Source organism: Saccostrea echinata, unplaced genomic scaffold (genome assembly GCF_033153115.1).
Source record: "Saccostrea echinata isolate AGI-Se365-2 ecotype Australia unplaced genomic scaffold, CSIRO_AGI_Sech_v1 ptg000009l, whole genome shotgun sequence".
NCBI lineage: Eukaryota > Metazoa > Mollusca > Bivalvia > Ostreida > Ostreidae > Saccostrea > Saccostrea echinata.
This window is the reverse complement of record NW_026889758.1, coordinates 25,327,720-25,346,611: the sequence shown is the minus strand read 5'-3', so window position 1 is coordinate 25,346,611 and position 18,892 is coordinate 25,327,720. Positions and strand designations below refer to the sequence as shown.

Here is an 18,892-nt window from a genome sequence, read left to right as displayed (position 1 = left end):
GAAAGTTCATAATGTAGAAATGATTGATATATACTGCGGGGCCTTTTATAATTTTCTAAACTTTCTAGTGACCGTGCGCAGTAGCTCAGTGGTAGGGCGTGTGTCACGGTAGGCGTTGGTATGACAAAGAATTTCACTGCCCAATGGTCCTGATTGCCGAGTATAGGCCCTTCACCGGTATTTGGCGACGTCTCATATGAATGAACAATTCTCGTAAGAGAGACAGACGAAACGCATATTTATTACATACGATATGATAGTACTATATTCCACAGTTGAAATCATCGGTGAACAAATCAAACTCCGTGGAAGCACAATAACATAAATAGGAACTTTTATTTGCTTAAAGTATAACGCAAGTAGATTTTGACGCTTTATTCTTCTGAACGTTGAGTACAACTCCCCAAAATCTATATCTCATCAAAAAGCTTGTGTGCAGTATATGGCTGGAAAACTACAGTATGGATAGAAAAATAGCAGCTCTTACACCATTACCACTAAACTAGAGAGGCAGCTCAAGAGAAGTAGATTGTAAAAAAACACATGTATATTTCACATATTATTTATAGGTTTCAAAATCTCGTGAAAGGACAACTTTAAGATAAAGAATTTACCTAAAAATTACACATGATTCTAACTTTAAAAGGACAACAAATTCCTTTAATGAGAAACAAATTACAATTGTACAATATAATGGATTGTGACTGACGCAAAACAATGTAAAATAAAAAAAAAACTGCTTTAGATGATAACAATGCTATTGCAATATTCGTTTTAAGTTTATATGTTGATCGTAATGACCCACAAAATGATCCCTCTCTCTCTAGTGGCGTACAACAAATACAGGAACTTCCGAGTGATGGATGATGTAGTCACTCACACTACCAAGGATTGTTCTCCGAATAGTTCCCAACCCACGACAACCAGTAACAATCAGATCCGCTCCTGAATCCTTAGCTTTTTTGACTATACACTCCCCTGCTTCTCCAGACATTTTTACAAATTCAGCCTCCATCTGCAAAAAACAAGAGGATTATTATTTACCTAATGTTCATGTAGCATAGAGTTTTGCTTGATTACAATTAACATTATACATTTATTGACTGGGTTCGAGGGCAACATGCGTTTTGTTGGACCCAAGAACAAGGTTCGAGGGGTTGACAAAATGCATTTTGCCCAAGAACACAGTCAATAAATGTTTTGTTATACCTTTTATTTTTTTGACATACACGAATCTTGTGCTGGCTTCCAAGAAGTAAATTTCCTTTCCCACACTTCGGTAAAACTCGGTTAATTCTATCACTGCCCAACGCCAATGCAAATAAGATTTAGTTGATCACGCCCACAGTGTGACGTAAGCGGTCTAATATCTCATCGACAGGTCCATGCCCAATATCTCACTCTGCGGTCAAGTATCGATTTTTTTATGACCGCTCAGTAAATCATTAGAAATGTAGACTTTTTTAGTATAGATTTATATAGAAACTAATTTTTAAGGGTATAACAATACTTTATTTGATTTCAAACGTATATATTTAAAGTTATAAAGTATTATATAACTTTACACTATTTCTACGTGTAACATTATTGCTTTGTCTGTCAAAAATGAAAAAAAAGTAAAATTTTTAACAGAAAAGAATGTCTATCCTAAACATATATTATGAGGTCAATTTGAGGTGATTGTCGATGTCTCTTAATTTCTTCCTGACTGCCTTTGAAGTCACGTTGAATCGCTGCCTTTCGGATGAAATAAGCAAATCGTCAGGAAACCATTTCTCTAAAATTATGTCACCTACTTTAATCCCGCTTTGGCCTGGGTGGACCATCTGAATATTAGGACTAATGTGTAAGGAGTACAAAACAGGGTCTAAAGGGTATCTGGGTGACAGTACACAGGGCTGGATTGGAGAGAAACTAAGGGTGTAGAAGGGTAATACCACTCACCCCTAACCCGTCAGTTACGGTCTTCATTTTCTCTAACAGCTCATTAGCTTTCTTGTCTTCAGCAGCGAAGGCGTGTGTAATGGAGTCCGGATTCCCTGGCGTCATTGTGACAGCTTTTGGTGAAACATGCACTGTATTAATATTTCATTTCCATGAAGTATATGAATTTTGTAAATTCATAAAGCATGGCCTTTACTAGTGAATAATAAATGTTTTATTTTTAGTGTTTGAATTTTTGGAAACGTCGGTGGATGCCAAGAATTCACAGCATAATTTGAATCATTTAATAAATGTACTGCATAATGAACGGACAATACTGTAATCTGTAATGTTTCCATTAACTAAGTAGATTTTGGAAAAAAAAAATAAAACAGTGCAAAAAGCTTAATTGTTATTCTCTTCTTTAACATAATTTCAGAAGTAGAGAAATTATGTTGCTAGAGGTGTCCAAAACTTACATCCATATTGCAGGTGTTTGCGGTGGTCTATCGCTGTCACCAGTAACACACAGTCCCCGGGCTTGTGCACATTCTTCTTAAACCCTGAAAGCGAAAGTTAATTTTGTAAAGCTTACATGTCAAACTATTATAACTAATCGATTTAACTGGGCGAGAAAGCACACTTCGGAAAATGGCAGAAATATGACACCGTAACTTTATAATATCACTGTCAGCATCACATGATAGCTCTAGACATATTAAGCATTGTATCAAACTACGTCTTTTACATCAGATTTCATTCATATATGCATTTTTCAGCTCATGTTTTTTTTTTTAATAGAAGTGCAAAGTATCAAAGAAAAGAAATTAGTAATATTATCATATTATATATGGACAATAACACGTGTACAGACCAAATCGCGACACTTTTTTAATACGCTACATATCGGAGTATGCTTACACTTGACTGCTTCTGTTGCGTAATTGCTTCCGTCCACAGCAATTACACACGTTCTTCTGTCTTTTGTTTCCGCCATGGTTGTACACAGGAGGGAAGATTTTATCACAGTCCTTTACTTCGTTCAAGGCTGCAACTCTTAACTCTTTATCTTAAAGTGCACTACTTACATCAAATGGGTCAATACACCTCTTTTTATTTAAATGTACGGCTGTGCGCAAGTGGTAAAAATCAATCTTATTTCAAGAAAATAACACAAGTCCGATTAATATAAGGTACTTTTTTTTTTATTTAGAAGCTTTTTTTTCCAAACAATAATGAGCATTATACAGAGGTACTGCAGACATCACAGATAGTCGGACTGGAAGACAGGTTAGTGAAATGTCAGAGTTTAACATCATTCACAAATTTCTGATAATATTAGCGATGATAACGAGTCCAGTCAGGGTATATTTACTCAGGACAAGATCCCCACAAATGTTTGATGGGTTATTTAGCTCATTTCCTGAAACAAAAGAGACTGTGCATAATCGACTGTCTTCATTAATTGAACACTGAATAGATCCTTTCTGAACATATAAAAAATTTGATGTTTCATATATAGATTTTACTTCTTACACGTGATATGGGGGGATCAAATACACAACGCTAAAGATGGCAAATATTTTCAGAAAAAAATTGAAATATTTATTTAAGCCCTCATCCCTCCCTAGAACACACTAAAGATAGAAACCAAAACACAGTTAAAGTAAAATATAACATACACATGCAGTAATACGTATATACATGTATAATTAGGTAAATGCCTCACAACGTCAGGGATCCTGAGTCCACTAAGGTCTGTTAGACCCCTGACAAACTTCATTTAGGGCCAGCTTTACCATCCAATTGCGGCTTTCATTACATAAAATGTAAACAGAATGTAAGCAGTTGACACCTCAATGCATGTGTAACAGGTTGTTTTTCATGCACCGAAAGGCTTAGTGAGATTGGTTGAGAGATAAGAAAAACAATCAAGATTTGATATTGTCCACGGAAAACGTTGCACCCGTGAAAAGAAAAACGAATGAAGTTAATCAGAGGTTCAGTGGATCCCGAGACCCTGACGTGAGGATGAAATCAATGCAAAACCAAAATGTCCGACCTCCATATAATTTCAAAACGAGCGCTTTCGAGACTCATACAGTCTACAATTTATCAAATGCATCTTTATGTATTTACAAAACCTTTAAGCGAAGTTCTGATTGTCGAGAAAGAAGGTGTTCTCGTGTGCACATCATAGGTCATCGTTTCGTATGTTGTCACTGAAAGGTAGATAAAAAATAGAGGTTGTTCATTTGCTGAAAAAGTAAAATGTTTGCATGTTATATTGCAACATTATGATATCAACACACAGGAATGACATCACCTCAACCCCTTAACACCTTCAAACTACATGTATTTAATAAGAACAGTTTCTTGCAATTGTCATTATCAAATTTAAATAACGATTCTCTGTAAAAACTTAAACTTCTTTGCCACGCATGGTCACCGATTTTGATGAAACTGTGCCCATTATTACAATTTGACACCAGAAACACATAGGCCCTATTAAATAAAATGTCGTTGCTATGTATCTTGGTTACCATGGTAACATCCAGAAAATTTGGAAAAATTGAGATTTTCAGCTACTTTGAATCTTTATTAAGCCTTAATAAAGACTAAGAAAAACAAACAAACCATTCTCACAGAACATGACACTTTGTTGCCACTTATGCTATAAGGAAACTATTTAGAATTTATCTCTTAGTAAGTGGTAACCATGGGTACATTTGGAATACATTTTTAATACTGTAAAATGCTGAAAAACGCCCAGTATTCACTAATGATAGGTGTACATGATCAAACTCAATCAACAACTTAAGAAAAATAATAAAAATATTTGACCTTAAGTAATTAGGTATTGGCAACATTATTCTATAAAACTTTCATGGTTGCCATGGTAAAAGTGTAACTATCCAAAATCTGTTGCTAAGATTAAGTTAATGCTACTATCTTGAGGAAAAATATGAAAATTCAAAACTGGCAAATATACATCTTTAGGACCTTGCAACACCGACAACTTAAAAATAAATTGGGATTTATTGCTACTTTGCAGTGTAACCATGGAAACAACGTACCAGCTGTTTAAAGTGATATTTTTTGCTGCTTTAGGAATTTTCCTACCTTTTAATCAAGAAAAATATTATTTGACTCACATTGAATAGTACCTATCTGGTAGAGCTAAAGTTGAATATTATACTCTGTATATTGATAAAGTTTGATGAAAAATACAACACTGTTGCTTAGTGAAAAATTCTCGAATGGGACGTAAAACAACATACAATCAATCAATCAATCAATCCATAGCAACGCTCTATTTAAAGAATTTAATTTGAATTTTTTGAAATGTGAAAATTAGGACCACACCAACGCCTTTAAAAATTGATCACCAGCGATACAGAAAAAAAAAACAACAAAAAACAAAAAAAACAGGTATCATATTTCGTCCTTGGAGTATGTTACAAGGATCTTTTGTCTATTATTTGGTTGCATTTCAACCTATAATTGTGTTTATTTTTTAAGTGTATGACTTTAATAAATTGAATGAACAAAATTATTACTTTTGAATACTTTGTTTCCATAGTAACGTATGTAATATTTGATTTCCTAAATATGTTTATCATGCAATTAAGACATCAAGCCTCCGACTTTCGAAAACGATCATTGCCACTTGTTTGCTTTGCTTCAAACGTTAACTATGGGACTCTGAGCATGTTAAAAAAATTGCCATTTTTCAAACTTTAGGATATGTTGCCATGGTAACCATGACACATAGCAACCAATTTCTGCTTGATTAGAATTTCCAATACCAAAGACTATTATCATAGAGAGTTTGGAGGAATTCTCAGACTATGCGTGCCACAGCTCCTATATAAAAGTTCAAGTCATTATAGAGAATGGCTCATTAGAATAATTTAAAATATCTAAAATAGTTCCTTTGCTTCAAAATGAGTTTTCAACCAGGGTTCCATTTCACAAAAGAACTTAGGACTAAGACTAAAATATAATTCTGCGAATAACTTTCTTCTCTACATTAATTTGAGAATTGGAATACTTTTTTTTAAATAAGTTTGATAAACATTTCATGAAAGAAATTTTCAACAGTCATATTCATTTTGCAAGACCTAACACTTCAATAAAGTTTTTGGTCTTAGACGTAATTCTGTGGGAAAACGGGGTCCTAATGAAAAATAGATCTTTTCTCTCGCTCTTTATTTTTATTCTTTCAAACCTTTCAGTCACGAGCGACAGAATGGAAACAAAGAGCGAGATGGAAAATATCGGATCGTTCTCTTTTACACACCATATATGTACCGGTATGTAATGGTATATATACAATTATAACCATATGTCTCTTACATTTGTTGGCCGTCCTGCTTTTCAGCCTCCTGTTTGCCTTTCCGCGCATCTTTTATTGCTTTTTATTTGATACCTCCTTTTAAAGGTCAGTGGATCGAACTTGCCATGAAACGAATGCTGATATTTACCTGTATTTCCTCATAGAGTTCTAGTCAGTAGTAGTGAACATGGACTCAATAAAAATTGAACGTATTTCATAGTTCACACTGGTCGGTGATAGTTTCAGCAATGATGAAAATTGTATAATAAACAATGGATATATGTAAAGAAAAGAAAATGTTTTAGATAATAGCGATGTTTCCTACTGTCATGTAAATTTTGAATTTATCGGATGGCAGTAAATACAAAATTTACAACATGGCAACTAGTTGTCATGTTGCAAATTTTGAATTTACTGCCACCAGGTAAATTCAAAATTTACAACATGACACTACCGATGCGGCCAGCGTATGAAAAGAATGCAAAGCCACAATTACATCTAATGCAAAAGGAGTTGCTTTGATAAGATTTTCACCTGGCTTACAGAAGAGATACATGTTAAACTAAGTCGGTTTAGTTAAACGAAAAAACATGTTTTGAATCGCGGAGATGATCATCGCTTTTGTTCAGTTACTGTAATAAGTACAATTTTTTTTCCTTACGTAGAGATAAGCATTTACTCACGTCACGTTAATCTTACAGTAAAAAATGCTTTTTACTATCACGTCAGTTTAGGTTTAACCAAGAGGTGGTTAAAATTTATCTCAAAGTAGTTTTCTTTTTTATAAATAGGTGATGCTTACATGTGTTCACCATTATGTGTTTGTCAACAACTACCAAAAATTTAAATCAGTGAGCACGATGTCTTAGTTCTTTAAATTGGCATGTCAAACGTTTCAATATTCGATCTTTTTCATTTGTGTTGTATATTTTTGTGAAAAACTGCATAGAAAAAGCTTAATAAAGCTATATAACTATTTCAAGCTATATAGCTAAATTCAAAGATTGTACTGGACCTGTTTGCAATTTGTATTGTACATGTATTATTCTTTTATTTGTATTCTATGATTTTTCATTTGTATTGTATGTTTTCCATTTGTATTGTATATTTTTTTTTTGCATTGTATATTTCACAATTTGCATTGCAGAATTTTTCTATTTTTATTTTAAAATATTTAACAATTTGTATTGTTTATTTTTCATTTGTTTTGTATACTTTTATCTGTATTCTATAATTTCTATTCTGCGTTTCGTCATTTACATTGTATAATTTCCTTTTTTGTTGTATAAAACATTTGCATACCGTATAACGGGTATTTTCTGCGGTTGTCCAATTTTTGCGGAATTTTGCGGATAGGACAAATCCGCAAAAATTACAATCGCAAAATATTTTTCAATATTTCTTCAGATATATATTTTATACATGCAAGTATGGTAAGTGGTGCGTATGTCCTCGTTAGCGAGAAAATTCGGGTGTCATCGAAATTTGAAGATTTTAGATATCAGGATTTTTCCAAAACATATTGAATTAAAACGTTGCTGTAAGTAATATCAATTTAATAAGTTTATACAAAAACATCTTTTCTTGTACCTACTTCTTTATTTTATATGGATATACATGTACATGTAAATGACTAAAAGTGATTTCGCAATTAATAGTCCAAACTCCGATAGCTGCAAACAACACATAGTAGCTTTTCTTTCTTTCTTTAACACTTCTTTCAATCTTGTGTTTTATCTGGAGACCAGGGATGGGGTCAATTACTTTAAAAAGTAATTAATTAAATTACAATTACTTTGACTTTTTCTTCAATTAAATTACAATTAAATTACAGGCTTTCTAAGGTGTGTAATTAATTAAATTACAATTACTTTGCAAAAGTAATTAATTAAATTACAAATTACATTTTTAATTTTTTTTGAAAATTTTTATAATCCTTGTCAATGAATATACAGAACATCATTCATCTGTATGTAAGATCAGCCTCTGCACAAACAATACAAGAAATAATAAGCTATATAGGCATTGTGTATTTTGTGGTTTAATCTATAACTTTTATTTACTAAACGTTAAAGAAGTATCTGAGATCAGTTTGAAGCGCAAAACCTACATGTACATAAATTGCATGGCTTATGATATTTGATTAAAAGTGGGTATTTTAATAGAGTAAAATGAGTCACAACTGTAAACTCTCTAATTAAATAGTTCCTTTGAAAGTAACCTGAACATCCTAAATTGCTATTTATGGTGAACATTTTTACTTCAAAAATAATAATAGTACAGAACATAACTTTTTCAGATACAAAATTTATTCATTAAACATCTCTTTAGATGTTAAAATAATTATCAAATTGAAAGATTTTCTTTTCTAAAGCTAGCGGGTCATTTTTAATTGAAATAATTATCTCCATTGGTTTTGTCTTCTAAATCTTGGAATGAATACCTCTTTAGAGGGGTTGATTTGTTTTGATTGCAGTTTACAGCTGTGATTTGGAGGGCAATTATCTCTTTCCAACAAGAGAGAACTTAATTAATGACACACACAATCTATTTCTTTATTATTGACCAACAACAAAAATTGAAATATAATAAATGTGTGTTTCATGACTGAAAAGTTGGCCTAAGAAGGGTGGTACAAAATTTTGATAAATATAAAATAAAAAATTCAATTTTAAATAATGATTAGAAAGAAACTAGATTATTATTATGAAGTCCATCATTTATTTGCTCGTAAACATTAACTTAAGATTTTGTATAACTGAAGGATTGAGAATATGTTTTACAGTAAAATAAAAGACAGTAAAATGGGGAGGTAGTGGTGACAATATATCATGAATGTGTATTATATAAAGTAATTGAATGTAATTGAAAAAGTAATTGAAATTACATGGTATTTTTTCAGTGTAATTAATTAAATTACAATTACAAGTAATTGAAAAAATGTTCAATTACAAATTACTTCAAAAAATGTAATTCATTACAGTCAATTACAATTACTTTTTTCAATTACCCCATCCCTGCTGGAGACCATAATTACTGCTTGTATACACAAAGTGGCTTGATTGTCTCGTGAATTTCACACAATGCAGACGACTGACAGGATTAGTTACGCCTCAATGCACATGGCACCTGTGATTGTACACGGTCAACTTTAGGTTACTTGATTATGCAACTGTTTGTTTGAGCTTAAAATATGAACATCAGATTAATTTTGATGGCAATTAACTACCGGTATAAGTGTATTTTTTAGAATATGGCTTGGATGCATTAATTATCTATATATTAAAATATTTTAATAGATCGCATAAAACGTTTGTTACAATGTAGAATAAAGATATTTTATTGTTGTTTGGGTGGACGGATACTGCAATAATTCATTTCAATTGGGATTCGACATAATTTTACAAAGACTAACTGAAAGATAGCAGTTTGATTAAGCTTAATAGCTTAATACCAGTTCTCATGCAACTTTGATCAATATGTCTCAATGAATTTATAAAACGTAAACATGGCAGCTATCTGATAATTCTTAGAGACTGGTGATCATACCCAGTAAATAATTTTTTGCGGTTTAATTGCAACCGCAGAAATTGAAAACGCAGAAATTAATTTGCTATCTTTTAGGGGTTAAATCGCAAAAATTTCCAACCGCAGAAAATACCCGTTATACGGTAATATTTCAATTTGTATTGTACATGAGTTCATTTGTATCTGAAAACAAAATTTATCAATTTTGTATTCTATAATTTGAGTTGTAGGATATGTTTATTTTTCATGTCACGATGGGTGGTTTTATTGGTCGAAAAGAGGAAAAATCCAAAATACTTTGGGAAGCTTATACTTTGTACCTTTATGAGAGATTGGCAATGCTGACGAGAATGGACCCTGAGTAGTCTGGACATCAGAGCTTTCTGTTGTCCCTAAGATAAGAAGCAAAATATCAGAATGAAAAGGATACATTGAAGGAAATGTTTCATTGTATACAGGAAGAGAGAAACTAAATAATGTCAAAATGATGATCCTTTTGAATCTTGACATAATTACGTATATGTGTTAAATTTCTGGTATTTTTTATGCAAGATACAAGTATATTTTACAATTATATATGTATATTTTTCTCAAACCTTGATACTTCGAACTAGATGAATCTTCGAGGCATTCAAGAGTTTTAAAAAGTGTAAATAGAAGTTGATCGATATTGCCAACTAATGTCAGTATATACATGTACATGTACATTCGGTATTCGAAATTTATATATGTTAAATTTCTGGTATTTTTATGCAAGATACAAGTATATTTTACAATTATATATGTATATTTATCTCAAACCTTGATACCTCCAACTAGATGAATCTTCGAGGCATTCAAGAGAAGTTGATCGATATTGCCAACTAACGTCAGTATATACATGTACATGTACATTCGTCATTCGAAATTTAGACGTTCGAGATGGCGAAAGTCGACTGTATTGCAACTTATACTTTCACGGTGAACAATTAGAAGTACTGTACGACACAAAGTGCTTTTTCTATACTTTACTGGCTTTGAGAGACTCGTCAATTAAATGTTTTGGCAATGATTCAAATCCGTTCATTGTCGGAAATATGTACTAAAGACCGTTTGATATCCAACTTTTACCCACACCTCCCTTTCGAGGGAGAAAATTCTTCAAAATCATAGGTCAGTTTTAAATACATGTGATTTTAACATTCAAAACAACCAAAATGAATTTTAATTATTATCTATATTGGATTCAATAAATGTTCTACCAAGTTTCTTTCTTTACGAATCACTAAAATATTAACAGCAGTGAAGGAGAAACTTCAAGAGTACTGTGCAACAATATATCCGAGAAGTGGTGTGAATCACATGTGGATTCTTAAAAATTCAAGGGAACTTTTGAAAAATTGGAAATCATAAAATTTTACCAAAATCAATAGCAACAAAACTTACGACTTTTCAACTCTATATACAACCATTCCCCATGATGAATTAAAGTCCAGGCTTTTTGACATCATTGACATCTGCTTTTTCAATAAAATGGAACTCGTAAATTTACTTACCTTGTCAATGGTCATTTGCAAAATTATTTTGTTAAAAACATTCTGATTGTACACACAAGTTCCCTGAGGTTGATATTAAAAAGATGCTTGAGTTTCTCTTCGACAATATCTATGTGGTTTTTGGAGACCAGGTCTTCCAATAATCTGTTTGATTTTCCATGGGTACCAATTGCGCCCCGTTATTAGCAGACCTATTTTTGTATTCATATGAAGCAGAATTTATTCAAAATCTTATTCATGAGAAGAACAAAACACTTACTGTGGCCTTCAACTCGACATTTAGATAACAATAGTTATTTCCATTCATATGTCGACACGATATGTTCCAGTGAGTTTGAAATAAAAGTTACCACAGAGTCTGACATATCTGTTTCATATTTGGATATTTTACTAGAAAAAGACGTTAATGGTAATCTAACAACTAAGCTCTTTGATAAACATGATAACTATAACTTTTTAATCATCAGCTTCTCTTACTTATGCAGCAATTTAACATTATCACCTGCATACGGGGTTTATATCTCTCAATTGATTCAATGCACCAGAGCATGCTCTATGTAAGAACAATTTCTAAAACGAGGTAAGTTATTGACAAACAAGTTGATAAAATAAGAATATCTCGTTTAAAGTCATCATTTCTTAAGTTCTATGGTCGATTCAATGACCTTGTCAGCAAATACAATCTATCATTAAGTCATATGCAGACTGACATTTTTTTTAATACTAATTGTTAGGCCATTATTCACACACTGAATTGTCTACGGATTTTCCCGTTATTTCCCGATCATGACAAGCAGCACATGGCGGGTGTAACCGGTCGGCAGGGGATACTCACTCCTCCATTGCACCTGATCCCACCTCTGACGTTTTAGATGTCCGTATTTGCTCTGCTCTAGTCCGAAATATCTGACGTTTTCCAGGCTTTTTTCACGATTTTGATATTTTACGTGCCAGGAAAACGTCAGAACGCCATTACGAAAACTGGAAATTCGCCGCCTCCAACCAGAGGCGGCATTCTCGGGTTGATTTTTGATACTTGCAAAGCGAATGAAATGTCATACCCACAATTTATCAATAGTTCAATGCTTTTAGTACTCACCAACATCGTTTTTATGGTTTGTTTATAAAATATACAATCCGATGAAAACACTTTTATCTGACTGTCGAGATTTGTTTTCATTTCGTGCATTTTAAAATCTTTCAAGTCCTGTATCGAAATGATGAGTGATGTTTTCTTTTCATCGATATTGGTGAGTACTAAAAGCATTTTGTTATTGATAAACTGTGAAAACAGCATTTTATTCGGTTCTCAGGTATCGAAAATCAACTCCGATTGGAGACGGAGAAATATCCAGTTTTCGTAATGGCGCCGGTTCTGACGTTTTCCTCTCACGTAAAATATAAAAATAGCAAAAAAGCCAGGAAAACGTCAGATATTTCAGACTAGCTCTGCTCCTGATTTGTATAGTTTTGAATGGACTATTGAGCTTGAATACTGTTCGTTATCTCCATATCTTTCATCCATACATTTTAAACACGGCACTTGAACGCATTTACTTACGTGAATATTGTACATAAACGTAATTAACCTGTCTGCACATAACATTTTCTCTTGGATATACATTTAAGTATCCGAGTATTTTTATTGAGTTTTCTTACATTGTGTAAGCTCCTGATCTTCTCAAATATTTTCTAATATTGGGCTTAGAAAAGTGATGTAAAGTTGACGCTTTTAGCATATACCTGTATCTCCTTCTTTGAGAACCCGGACTTCCGTTGTCATTTGGAATGGGCTACCGAATCCTTGATCCACGACACATAGGTATCTCCCACTGTCCGCTACACTGACGTATTTGATGATCAGTTTTCGCCAGCCGTAGGTAGAATCACTGATTGAAATCCTTTTTTCCTCTATCAGTACTGTGTCAGGGGGACCATACGCCATTGGAACTCCGTTCTTCTGCCAGATGAACTAAATTATATGCACAAGTATTTTCTTTGTGTAAATACTATGCTTATAGATTATTATACAGTTTGTTAATATACTAATTCAATGCATTTTATTGTGTTGTGTTGGTCGTATTATTGTAAACACACAAACCTACCTTAGAAGAACTGCTGAGGACTGGACATGGAAGTATTAAAGTATCTCCAGCAAAAACTTCTTTTGGAACTAGAAAAAAAGTGATTGGCAGCTTTAGATGATAGAAAAAATAATAATTATCGCCAATCCAAAAACAAAGGGGTCGAATAAAAATGTTTTAACAACATCAATATGTATAAAATTATTCTGTACACCAGAATTTGTATGTAAATTCATCCATTATTTCCTCCACTGACCTATATTTCCTGTTGCCTTTGATGTGGTTTTTGGAATAACAATATCACTGTCCTCTATCAATAATCCTGATGTCTGTTGGTTCTGATCAGCTCTTGGTGTAGATTCTAATAATCAAATGTAATGTGCACAACTATAACTCTAAGAAATGAATATATTCTTTTATTTCGTTTGCCTTCTTTTTCATTTCTTCTATATACTCATTCAAAGTAGAAAAAAAACTTTATTTCATTTCTACATTAATCATGCATTTTTGAATGCTTTATCTACAGAAATACTTACTAATTTTACATATATAATATACCTATGCTCAGTTGACTTTGCACCTGTACTGTACTGGAATAGGTAAGTCTAGTACCGTTAATGAGTGTTACAATACACAAGTAATATCCTTCATCGTAAGTTCTGACATCATTTATAGTGAGTTCACGAACCCCCGCTTGAGGGTTACTAAGTGTTACCCTGGTTCGTTCAGATTTCACCTCATCCGGTGGGCCTGATGCCATCGTTGTTTCTTCTTTGATCCAGACAAACTAAAAATTGTAAAGGTGTTGATATTTCAAACTCATTAATACATATCTGGGTGATTTGGATAATTAGGAAGCGTATTAGGGCCGCAGAAGTACCTTTTATTAATTTGTTTTAACAAATTGTCAACAGAATAGTAATTTGTTATATCATTTTACTAATTTGTTATAACAAATTATTAATTTGTGTTACAAATTGATAATTTGTTATAATAGATTGGAAATTTGTTACATCAAATTACTAATTTGTTATACCAAATTACTAATTTGTTACAGCAAATTACTGATTTGTTATATCAAATTGATAATTTGTTAAAACAAATTAATATTCAAAATATACTGCTGCGGCCCTAATATGGTTCCGTAGGATTATAATACAATTGGAGGCAGCAACAAAATGGTACGATAGGCCCACCTCTAGTTACAATAATTTAAAAGACGCCCTTAGTCTCGTTACCTTTAATTGTAACTTCTTAAACAGATTCACACACTCTGAGAAATTTCTGTTTTCTTGCTAGCTGACTTAATTCCAGAATTTAAAGCCTTTATAAAAAAAAATACTCAACAAGCTAAAAACAGAAAAGAGATTAATACATCTACCTGTACGTATGAAGTTGTCACTTTACATCTCATTGACACCGTTTCTCCAACAAACGCAACAAGAACTGTAAAAAGATAGTATTCCAGGTATAAATATATATACAATTATTGCAGAAACAAATCATCAGTTTAGACTATATGAAAAAGTTAAAGAAAAGACATATTCCTTATCACCGTTTGATTTCCCCGGTTTTATTAGTACCAGGGATAAAACCATCAGTACTAAAGCACGCCAATCCATTGTGTTATTGTTGAGTAATCAAGTGATCGAGTATAGTAACACTATAGGGAGAAATGCAACCTTATGATGGCAGTAGCTATATGTAAGGTCGAGTCTAAAGAGGGTTCTACTTTACATTCCAAAACACCTCTTCAGGACAGGAATACACCAAGCACTGTCCTTCCTGTCAAGTATTTTTGATTACTAATGTCAAGTCGTTTCCCGCAGCTTTTACTTGTTTGCGCCGTACACTTGATACAGTATGGCTGTATCAAATTCTTTGAAAGAAATTTAATGAACACTCATTCACCTTCTTGTTCTTAGAGATTTAAAAAAATCGTATTTTCCGCATTAATTTCTTCTGGTGAAAATCGTAGTTTCTCAAACTATGTTGGGTTATTTCTCTTTGCTTTGCAAGTTGTACTCCGATATTGTTGCGATGTTACATGTTATACAGCGGGTTTTACTTGGAGGAGAGTGAGGGGGAACAAAATTAACCATAGATTTTATATTGAAGACATTCATTGAATATTTGACATATGCTGGACAATTAAAACAGGTTGAATGGTTCTTACAGTGATCAACATGACCTCCGTACTTAAAATAGAAATATACAATGTAAGAGTTTAAAAATTGATATCAATATCTGTATCATTTTAGATCTTAATTGTTTTCAAGATGTTTAGTAAATATGCTGCTCATCTTACAAATTATGGCAGATACACCTACTTGGCTGTCACTGTTACAAACACTTTCTTATTCATTAATCTAATAAATATTCTTTCTTTAATCAATCATGGATATAAAAATATGTTTTCCATGATAAAGTTTGTAATATTCACCCTCATACGTCATACCAACCCTACATGTTAAATGAACAAGAGGCCTATGAGTCACCCGAATATAATACAACTCTGTAAAGGATCAAAGAAAGTCTAAAATAAAACAAAATAAACTGAAAGATGAAGATATGTTACCCAAAAGCAAGAGAAATAGGATGATCAGGGGCCAACAAAAGTATTTGTTTAGTAATCAGTAACAAATCTTAAAGTAGATCTATTTACTTGCGTGTACTTGTCAGTGATAATACATTCCCATTTGTCACCATCACCATGCAAACTAAACAAAACGATAATGCTAGATCAATTTCATTCCCTCTCACTTTGGCTTCTCTTGGTCTTTAAAGAACATTTAATGTAAAAAGATAATCCGTCTCATTGTTATTTATCTATATATTATTCACAAGTTTCCCAGACCATTCAAAACCATGAAGTACTTTTTGTATTATACATTGAAAGTTCTTTCATAATTCTTTTATTTAATTGACCAATCAATTACATGATTAACAATGATTAATCATCATAGGTCAAAAGCAAAGGGGAATAACTTCTATCAGTAGAGTACAATTTTTCCTACAAAATCAATAGAGCCTTGCTCAGCACCAGAACACTTGACCAAGTGGTCCAGATTTTCAGAAATCTTTTTTAAAAAATCTGTTAAAAAAGCTGATTACTCTGTTTCTTGGATGACCAGGAGCAGAGAAGAAGATTTCAAAGATTAATGCATTTTTACTAGTATATAATCAATAGAGTCCTGTCCTAACAGCAGAACCCCTGACCTATGAGCCATTAAAGAAGAGGTACCCCTACTTATCATAACTATCCACTGCTAAAAACCCAAGAGCAGAAAACAAAGATTTTAAAAGAATTAATGCAGTTTTACTATATAATGAATAGAGTCCGTCCTAACACCAAAGCCCTTGACCAAGGGGCCATGAAATTTACAATTTTGAAAGAGGCAACATTGCTCATCATAATTATGCTCTTAGTATATTTGCTAAATATTAAGGGGAAAGGAAAAGATTTTCAAAGGTATAATGCATTTTCACTATGTAATCAATAAAGTCCCGCCTTACTCGAATCCCTGACATAGGAGCCACGAATTTCACAAATATGGAAGAGTCATAACCATACAGCTCGTTTATTTGCTAAAAACACAGGATAGAGAAGATTTTCAAAGAATTAATACATTTTCACTATCTAATCAAGAGCCCCGTCCTAACACCATAACTCATAACTTACGGACCATAAAATTCACAGTTTTGGAAGAGGCCCCCTTGCTTTTCATAACCATGCACTTAGTTTGTTTGCCTTAAACCGAAGAGCAGTGAAGAAAATGTTTTTCACTATATAATCAATGGAGCCCCACCTTTACACCAGAACCCCTCACCTAAGGACATGAATTTCAAAATTATGGAATATTATAGGCATCCTTTGTTATCATAACCATGCGCTTAGTTTGTCTGCTTAATATACAGGGGGAGAAAAGAAGCTTTTAAAAGAATTTATGCATTTTCGCTGCGTGATCAATAAAGCTCAGCCCTAACACCAGCCCTAACTCCAGAACGCCTGACCCTGGGATCATGACTTTCACAATTTCTGCCTGTTAAGATCATGCTAACAGTTTAACTTCTTGATGTCCAGAAGTGAATAAGAATTTTTAAATTTGCATTAATTTTGATGGGTTTTGGTCTCAACCCTGAGGTCCCCCGGGAGGGGGACATGGGCCGTGAGATTTATAATATCTGTACACCTTTCCCCATAGATGCATTTACCAAAATTGGTTGAAAAAGTTTATCCATGTATAAGAAGAAGCTGAAAATGTTCAAAAGTTTACGACCGACACACGACCATGATTCATGTGATCTCAAATTTCAGCCTCTTTTAGGGTAGTTTTACGAAAAGGGACTTTAAAATTAAATGTTGAGCATGATATATATTGAATATGAATTTCATGTGGTTTTGCTTGAAAACGTAGGAGTTTAGTCCCAGGATTTTTAATTAATTTTTATTATGATAATGATTATATATACACTGTAATTGCTAAAGCATATAAAATGCAATTGGTTCTACATTGAACCATGGTGATTTCAAAAATCCCGATCTTAAACAAGGCTTATATACATAAGTAAGAAAGAAACTGATTATCTGTGTTGAATTCATGTTAAAAAAAATATCAAGTAAAATCGTTAAAAGTAAAACGTGGGGGAAAACAACACCCTATACACCATTTAGTGAAAAGTCATTCAGTCATTCTCTGTAATGACTTGAACTCTTATATAGGAGCCGTGGCACGCACAGTCACAGAATTTCTTAAAACTTACCATGATAAAAGTCTTTGATTAGGATAAACTTATATCAGGCAAAAATCGGTCGTGTATGTCATGGTTACCATGGCAACATAACCTAAAATTAGCATTTTTGAACACTCTCAGAGGTATGTTATTTATTTAGCGTTTGCAGCACTGAAGAAAATGGCAATAGCTGTTTCCAAAACTTGAAAACTCGATGTCTTATAAGGATTTTGGGAAACTATTACACTGTACATACGTTACCTTGGAAATAAAATATTGAAAAGAAATAACTTTTTTCATTCGTTTTGATTAGTCTTGCGTTTAAAAAAATAAAACTAATAAAATTATTATAAGTTGTAATGCAACCAAATAATAGGGAAAGATCCTTGTAACATGTTTTAAGGAAGAAATGTGATATTGTTTACTGCATATGGTTGCTATGGTAATGGTACCGAAAAGTGGTTGGGAATTAACTCTATGTATGTTTTTATCTGTTTCTATCTCTTTATAGATCACATTTCTACCTGACTGGAAAGCTGTCTTTAAAGGCAATGGTGTGGTCTAAATTTCCACATTTCAAAACTTACCCTAAAATCAGAGTGTTGCTATGGAAATTATATGAAAAAATATGTATAAAAATCTAAAAAAATCTAAAAAGAAATTGTTTTCTTGAATACATTCCCTTGTACGTAGTTTCCCATAACTTTTTTTCGAATGATATTTATGAACAAATAATTTGACTTTCAGTT

At 32.7% G+C, this 18,892-nt stretch overlaps 2 protein-coding genes across 3 annotated transcripts; both read right to left on the bottom strand.

The window, feature by feature from the left end:
- Positions 1–216: 216 nt before the first annotated feature.
- Positions 217–3,020, bottom strand: LOC133182097 (universal stress protein YxiE-like). 2 transcript variants are annotated; one of them, XM_061316819.1, is made up of 4 exons: positions 2,845–3,020; positions 2,403–2,486; positions 1,945–2,075; positions 217–1,015 (listed from the first exon to the last, which is right to left on the bottom strand). In XM_061316819.1, the coding sequence occupies exons 1-4, from the start codon at positions 2,918–2,920 to the stop codon at positions 824–826; spliced, it is 483 nt and encodes a 160-aa protein (XP_061172803.1). In that variant the 5' UTR covers positions 2,921–3,020; the 3' UTR covers positions 217–823. The 2 variants fall into 2 exon arrangements, with proteins under 2 accessions (XP_061172803.1, XP_061172804.1); XM_061316820.1 differs by having other exon boundaries at positions 1,945–2,057; positions 2,845–3,011.
- Positions 3,021–3,079: 59 nt separating this feature from the next.
- On the bottom strand, positions 3,080–15,037 carry LOC133182096 (uncharacterized). Its single transcript, XM_061316818.1, has 9 exons — positions 14,965–15,037; positions 14,791–14,855; positions 13,968–14,196; positions 13,666–13,770; positions 13,431–13,498; positions 13,069–13,297; positions 10,111–10,182; positions 4,068–4,145; positions 3,080–3,346 (listed from the first exon to the last, which is right to left on the bottom strand). Exons 1-9 carry the CDS (start codon positions 15,029–15,031, stop codon positions 3,243–3,245), a joined length of 1,017 nt encoding a protein of 338 aa, XP_061172802.1. The 5' UTR covers positions 15,032–15,037; the 3' UTR covers positions 3,080–3,242.
- Positions 15,038–18,892: the final 3,855 nt, after the last annotated feature.

What these genes read in the sequence shown, in the direction of transcription:
- LOC133182097 (XM_061316819.1), bottom strand. Translation starts at nt 2,920, where the DNA reads ATGGCGGAAACAAAAGACAGAAGAACGTGTGTAATTGCTGTGGACGGA. An exon ending in CAAACACCTGCAATATGGAT is followed by an intron (nt 2,076 to 2,402) that starts GTAAGTTTTGGA and finishes ATATTAATACAG; the next exon opens with TGCATGTTTCACCAAAAGCT. An exon ending in CCGTAACTGACGGGTTAGGG is followed by an intron (nt 1,016 to 1,944) that starts GTGAGTGGTATT and finishes TGTTTTTTGCAG; the next exon opens with ATGGAGGCTGAATTTGTAAA.
- LOC133182096 (XM_061316818.1), bottom strand. Translation starts at nt 15,031, where the DNA reads ATGGATTGGCGTGCTTTAGTACTGATGGTTTTATCCCTGGTACTAATA. An exon ending in GCAAAGTCAACTGAGCATAG is followed by an intron (nt 13,771 to 13,967) that starts GTATATTATATA and finishes TTTGATTATTAG; the next exon opens with AATCTACACCAAGAGCTGAT. An exon ending in TCTCAAAGAAGGAGATACAG is followed by an intron (nt 10,183 to 13,068) that starts GTATATGCTAAA and finishes TTCTTATCTTAG; the next exon opens with GGACAACAGAAAGCTCTGAT.